General features: G+C 40.1%; 2 protein-coding genes across 4 annotated transcripts; both read left to right on the top strand.

Moving 5' to 3' along the window:
• Positions 1-497: 497 nt before the first annotated feature.
• LOC140372677 (discoidin domain-containing receptor 2-like) lies at positions 498-2,584 on the top strand (the record flags this gene model as incomplete). Its single annotated transcript, XM_072459775.1, has 6 exons — positions 498-741; positions 1,045-1,172; positions 1,263-1,451; positions 1,525-1,759; positions 2,054-2,203; positions 2,284-2,584. Coding segments are annotated over 6 exons (1,081 nt in total), but the record flags the coding sequence as incomplete, so codon positions are not given.
• Positions 2,585-3,941: 1,357 nt separating this feature from the next.
• LOC140372695 (3-keto-steroid reductase/17-beta-hydroxysteroid dehydrogenase 7-like) lies at positions 3,942-5,958 on the top strand. Of its 3 annotated transcripts, XM_072459797.1 has the most exons (9): positions 3,943-4,072; positions 4,362-4,565; positions 4,635-4,727; positions 4,796-4,910; positions 4,988-5,182; positions 5,249-5,353; positions 5,554-5,610; positions 5,699-5,797; positions 5,865-5,958. In XM_072459797.1, the coding sequence occupies exons 1-9, from the start codon at positions 4,038-4,040 to the stop codon at positions 5,943-5,945; spliced, it is 984 nt and encodes a 327-aa protein (XP_072315898.1). In that variant the 5' UTR covers positions 3,943-4,037; the 3' UTR covers positions 5,946-5,958. The 3 variants fall into 3 exon arrangements, 2 of the variants coding, with proteins under 2 accessions (XP_072315899.1, XP_072315898.1); XR_011928732.1 differs by lacking the exon at positions 5,865-5,958 and having other exon boundaries at positions 5,249-5,349; positions 5,699-5,783; XM_072459798.1 differs by lacking the exons at positions 5,699-5,797; positions 5,865-5,958 and having other exon boundaries at positions 3,942-4,072; positions 5,249-5,414; positions 5,511-5,614.
• The last annotated feature ends 422 nt before the right edge of the window (positions 5,959-6,380 follow it).

The following is a 6,380-nucleotide window of genomic DNA, read 5'->3' as shown; positions in this document are numbered from 1 at the left end:
TCTCTCTCTCTCTCGCTCTCTCTCTCTCTCTCGCTCTCTCTCTCTCCTTCTCTCTCTCTCTCGCTCTCTCTCTCTCTTCTCTCTCTCTCTCGCTCTCTCTCTCTCTCTCGCTCTCTCTCTCTCTTCTCTCTCTCTCTCGCGCTCCTCTCTCTCTCGCTCTCTCTCTCTTCTCTCTCTCTCTCGCTCTCTCTCTCTCTCTCGCATCTCTCTCCTCTCTTCTCTCTCTCTCTCTCTCTCGCTCTCTCTCTCTCTCTCTCCGCTCTCTCTCTCTCTTCTCTCTCTCTCTCGCTCTCTCTCTCTCTCTCTCTCGCTCTCTCTCTCTCTTCTCTCTCTCTCTCGCTCTCTCTCTCTCTCTCGCTCTCTCTCTCTCTTCTCTCTCGCTCTCTCGCTCTCTCTCTTCTCTCTCTCTCTCTTTGCTCTCTCTCTCTCTTCTCTCTCTCTCTTCTCTCTCTCTCTCATATTCATTTTTTTTGTACTAATAGTGTGTTTGGTGAAAGGTTTTGCTGCTTTAAAATTTGCATTTTGATTACAGGGCCCAGCTCTTGTAGTAAAGTGCAAGCAGCTGCCGGTCCAGACCCGCCCCACTACGCAGAGGCGGACATCATCAGTCTGCAGGAGTGCTCAGACAAGTGCTCCATCACAGCTGTCAACCTGTTTACTGCCACAGACTCTTCCATGACAGAGTTCCCCCGACACAAGCTCACATTCAAGGAAAAGCTTGGAGAGGGACAGTTTGGAGAAGTACATTAAAATTTGGCTATCTGAATAATATAAATAGTAATTTGGTCTATACTATTTTCTCTTAATCCTTTTAATTTGCTTGTAAATATAGATAATCTACAATACTTTGTGCTAAAAAAAAAATTTATGTTGACCCAATTTAATTTTTTTATGTTATGTTAAAAGGAAAAATGTGATCTGATATGGTTTTAAAAAGAAAGAACATTCTATTTGCTTTCTTATTATATCTATTGTGTAAAAATCAAACTAAACAAAGATTGAAAGTGCTGAGAAGTGCCTGATAGACTGGGCTTTTTAACACAGGTGCACTTGTGTGAAGCTGAGGACATGCAGGACTTTCTAGATGCAGACTTGTCTATAGCGGAAAAAGCAGAATCTCCTTTACTTGTTGCTGTTAAAACTCTACGAGAAGATGCCAATAAAAATGCAAGGTGAGCATTAAATCTTATTGTTTCAATAAGGAAGTTCCTGGTGTCTCTAGCGCACTGAATAATGTTTTTGGTCTCCTCTGTGTGGAACAGGAATGATTTTTTGAAAGAAATACGCATCATGTCCCGTCTTAGAGACCCAAACATTGTGCGTCTGCTGGCAGTGTGTGTGGACACTGACCCTCTCTGCATGATCACTGAGTACATGGAGAATGGAGACCTTAACCAGTTCCTTCACAAGCTGTCTCTCAGTGATGAGGAAGAGGGAAAGACTACAGTCAAGTAACCTCACTCATCTCATTGTTTAAAATGCTGTGTTTTGCCTTAGAGGATGACATTGTGTATTTCCTTTTAGCTATAATAAACTCATGGACATGGCAGTACAGGTATCATCTGGGATGAAGTACTTGTCCTCACTAAACTTTGTTCACCGCGACTTGGCCACACGCAACTGCCTGGTTGGTAAAAACTATACCATTAAAATAGCAGATTTTGGTATGAGCCGCAACCTGTATCGTGGAGATTACTACAGGATCCAGGGGAGAGCTGTCCTGCCCATTCGCTGGATGTCCTGGGAGAGCATTCTCCTGGTAAGTGACAGCACTGCATTGTCCTGCATTATTGAAAGTGTTTTACATATCTTGTCCTTATTGTCCTTTCACATGATGTCCTCAACATGAGCCGGAGGGTTCCTGAAATCAGTCGTTTTTCACTCAAACTCAAAACTGTTGTTTTGTCTATTTACTATCCTTTCAGACCATTTAAAAACATCAGGCTGTGTGTTGCTAATGTGTAAATTGTGTTATACATACAGCGTGATGTCGCTGCAAATGATCAATTAATCTTGTTAAGTTTGCCTTTTTGAAAGTGATCTTCTTCTTCAGGGAAAGTTCACCATGGCCAGTGATGTGTGGGCTTTTGGAGTGACTCTTTGGGAAATTTTGACTTTGTGTAAGGCACAGCCTTACTCACATCTTTCTGACGAGCAAGTCATTGAAAATACAGGAGAGTTTTTCAGAGACAAAGGAAAACAGGTCAGCATTTTGCTGCTTGTTATTTTACCCAATGTGTATTGTAACTATGATGTGTTACAATTCACATTTGCCCTTAACAGGTTTACCTCCCAAGACCCGTTTGTTGTCCTGACTCGGTCTACAATGAACTCATGTTGAGCTGCTGGAGGAGGAACGCCAAACAGAGGCCAAGCTTTCAAGAGATACACCTGTGTTTGATGGAAAGCTTGATATAGAAGATAAATAGATAGACCTTTATTGTTCCCACAGGTTCATTTGTTTTCACAGACACTGTCAATACTTAAAATGCAGACATTAAACAAAAGTGGACAACATACAATAGGATCTGTTCAAGATGTTAGACAATACAAACAATATCTGAGGGTGAAGTATATAAATAAAACAATGCATTGCCATATTAAGAATATTAAGAAAGTGTATTTATTGGTTCGTAGGTTTATTTATAGTTTGAAGCTCTTTTGTAAATATGTTTAATGTGTAAAATATTTATCCTAGTGCAGGTTATTCATAGCGAATTATTACAATTTTGTGACTGCACAACGAACATGCATGTAAATAACTTAAATATAAATAATAAAATAAGTATTATCTTTATATGTTGCTTGATTTTTGTTTATGTTAATTTACTTTAAAGCAACACTGTAACTTTCTGGAGGTGGCAGGTCCCCTGTGTTCTCAACAGAGACAGACACATAATGTCAGGGCTATTCAACATCATTTTCCCGAGGGACAGATTTTTCGGAGGGCCAAGGCCTCTGGGCCAGAGGTGCACATCACGCCACAATTGTGACTTCTGGGTCGCGCAAAATATCTCCAATAACCGATAGATTTGCTTTTTGTGAGGAATATTAAACACAATGCTTTACCAGCATTGCTTTGCAAAATTACCCATCCAGAACTGAACTAGATTTAAACTAGGACTAGACTCGAACAAACCAAGTTTGAACCAGGACTAACCCAGAATCAAAACAGGTCTAAAACAGAATTAAAGAAGGACCATCCCAAGACTAGGCCATGTCTAAACTAGTACTAACCCAGAATTAAACCAGAAAATATTCTTCTTATTATTATGATTTGATATTTTGAAAGATGGTTTGCTGGCAGGATTTAATTGATTGGAGGGCGGCCTGATACACGGAGAATGTGCGTTCCATTCTATGGGGCAAAGGTTGTGAGGCAGGCCCCCACCCCGGCTGTGTTTAAATCTAGTTAACGGCTGTTTTGTGTAGCCGCGCCTATGACTGAAATACTTTTACCATGTTTTTAATATTTGAAATACCACATTAATTTGTTCTTATGTTTTTATTTATTTATTTTGACATACACTGTTTTATATTCTTATGAACTGCATTGTGTTTTTATTTTATCTTTTTAATGTGTCTTAACATTGTAAAGCACTTTGAATTGCTCTTTGTACGAATTGTGCTCTATAAATACATTTGATAAACTGAATAGCACTGTGTTATGCCATACTATGGAATATTACTTGGAGCAAAGGAACCAAGTAAGTTTGTGGGATGCAAGGCTGCTTGCAGCAAGGACACGTGTTGGCTTTTCAGTGCAACATTCCAAATGAAAAACGTGCTTTCATTGTAGTATTTTTGGTGAAAAAGTTGAGTACTGGGGCTTTAATTTGCCTGGTGGTTGTAGTCAAAGATGATTGGCTATCTGTTGAATGACGCGTGTGTTACGCACGGTCACGCCACGCCTGCTCAAATGGAGATGTCCTGTTGAAATCGGACGATGGGTTGTACACATAAAATAATCAATCCATGGTTGTACAGCCTTTACCCCAGTTTAAGTTAAACAGATTGTTAAACTTTCTGTGTTCAAGATGGAGCGGGTTATAATTGTTACCGGTGCAAACAGGTAAGTCTAACCATGCACGAGTCTCTTAGTAATAACCTGTTTTTAAGCGCGTACTTAATAGTTGGTATTGGTTTGTGTGGCAAGAGGAGCAATTTCTGTAAAAGTTGTCAAACGCAGTCCAGTGGAAGACAGTCCCAGGTGGGGAAGCAGAACTGCAGGACTGGATTATCAGGTTGCCTCTGGAGGATTTTGCCATAACTAGTCCCGTCCTAACCCTTTGCTCCGCACTGCCTCTCACCACCGGGCAAACATGTAGTCAGTACTGTATGTGCCTGTGATTCCTTCACAGTGGCATTGGGCTGGCGCTGTGTGAAAGGTTGCTGACGGAGGACAGTGGACTTCGGCTGTGTTTGGCCTGTAGGAACGTGCAGCGCGCTGAGGCGGCCCGCTCTGCCCTCCTCACCTCTCAGCCCAGTGCCCGCGTGGACCTGCTGCAGCTGGATGTAGGCTCTGTGAAGTCTGTGCTCAATGCTGCCCAGGAGGTCAAAGCAAGGTCAAGAGTTTACAAAACTTACAACATTCATGTAGTTGTACACTTTTAAAGCTGTTCTACTATCTACAGGTACAGCAGAGTTGACTGTTTGTACTTGAATGCTGGAATTATGCCCAATCCACAAGTGGACTTTAAGGCACTTTTCAAAGGGCTGTTTTCCAGGTATGTTATGTTTCTTTTCCAAAGCAAAAAATCTTCTGTGTGACAAACTTCCTTTTGTCTTTCTTTAGGAATGTCATTCATATGTTTGCAACAGCTGAGGGTCTCCTAACTCAGCAGGACCGGGTTAATGCAGATGGGCTGCAAGAGGTTTTTGCCACTAACCTTTTTGGTCATTTTATCCTGGTAAGCTACAGTATTATGCATATTGAAAACACACACTCAGGTTAAACTTTGATCTGTTTTACATGTATGGATTGTAGATTAGGGAGCTGGAACCGCTGCTGTGCCAGTCTGATCACACATCCAGCATCATTTGGACATCTTCAAGTAACGCTCGGCGAGCTACTTTCAGTTTGGAGGACATCCAGCACAAAGACGGAAAAGAGCCCTATAGCTCGTCTAAGTTTGCATCCGACCTGCTCAGTTTGGCTCTGAATCAGCACATGAACAGTCAGGTATGTGGTCATTGGTCTTACTTATTTACTGTTTATCACTTCTCATTGTTGAAATTATTTTGGCAGGGGCTCTATTCGTCTGTTGTATGCCCTGGTATGGTGATGACTAATCTGACTTATGGCATCTTGCCTCATTTCTTTTGGGTTCTAATCATGCCAATAATGTGGTTGGTATGTTTGTTTTATTTTTAAGGTCAATATTAGTGTCTATTTGGTTTTCACACTTGTTATAGTTGTAAATATCAAATCAAATCAAATCAAATCAAATCAATTTATTTTTGTAAGGCCCAAAATCACAACAACAGTTGCCTCTGAGGGCCACAGGGAGAAATGAAATATATTACTATGCTTCCTTTGCTTGTCCTTGACAGATAAGGCTATTCACCAATACATTCACTATAACGCCATATAATGGAGCTGAAGCACTGGTAAGATTCATATTACGTTTGTATTTTTTTTTAATTTTTTTTATTCACTGCATTTAAAAATGTGTTACAAAATTATGTTTTTCGGTAGCACTGGTTGTTCCTTCAAAAGCCTCAGGGTCTAGATCCAAGGTCAAAGTATCACAGTTTGACCTCAGGCTTTGGAAAAAACTACACACAGCCTCGAAAAGTAAGTGATGCTCTGATGCCCTTGAATGTGTAACAAACAATGTATTTTACTCTTACTTTACTTTTAGATGGATGTTGATGACTTAATGTCAGAGGATCTTTATTTGAAGCTTATTCAACTTGAAAAAGAAGTTAAAAGAAAACTGTGAAATCATCACTGAAGCCAAGAGCAAATTTTAAATTAAATTATTTTTAATTTTTAATGAGCAAAGGTCCGCAAAAAGGTCCTTCAACTCAGGCATAGTGGTGTCACTAAAACCCATAAATAAGAGTGCCTTGAGGATATTTGTGTGGAGATTTATAATAAAAATAAATTAAAACATTGTTTCATTTCATTCCTTGTCAAAAAAGTTTTTATTTTTTTAATCATTTGCATAATTATTATATCAAGGTTAATTTATTGCATAAGTTAATAACGGAAAATAGTAATAATGTTAGTGATTACACTTTCACATGATTTAATGATTGTGTGAGCCAGTGGCGCTCACGTCCCATCTGATGAAGACACTGTAGCGGCTGGTCCTGGACCACCTCCGCTCCACCGTGAGCTCAGCCATGGATCTGTTGCAGTTTGTATACAGGCC

Source organism: Eucyclogobius newberryi, unplaced genomic scaffold (assembly GCF_026437365.1).
Source record: "Eucyclogobius newberryi isolate DKJ021-1_F unplaced genomic scaffold, fEucNew1.0.hap1 SCAF_275, whole genome shotgun sequence".
Lineage (NCBI taxonomy): Eukaryota > Metazoa > Chordata > Actinopteri > Gobiiformes > Gobiidae > Eucyclogobius > Eucyclogobius newberryi.
The sequence above is the reverse complement of the archived record's forward strand: the minus strand, read 5'-3'. Positions and strand labels throughout refer to the sequence as shown.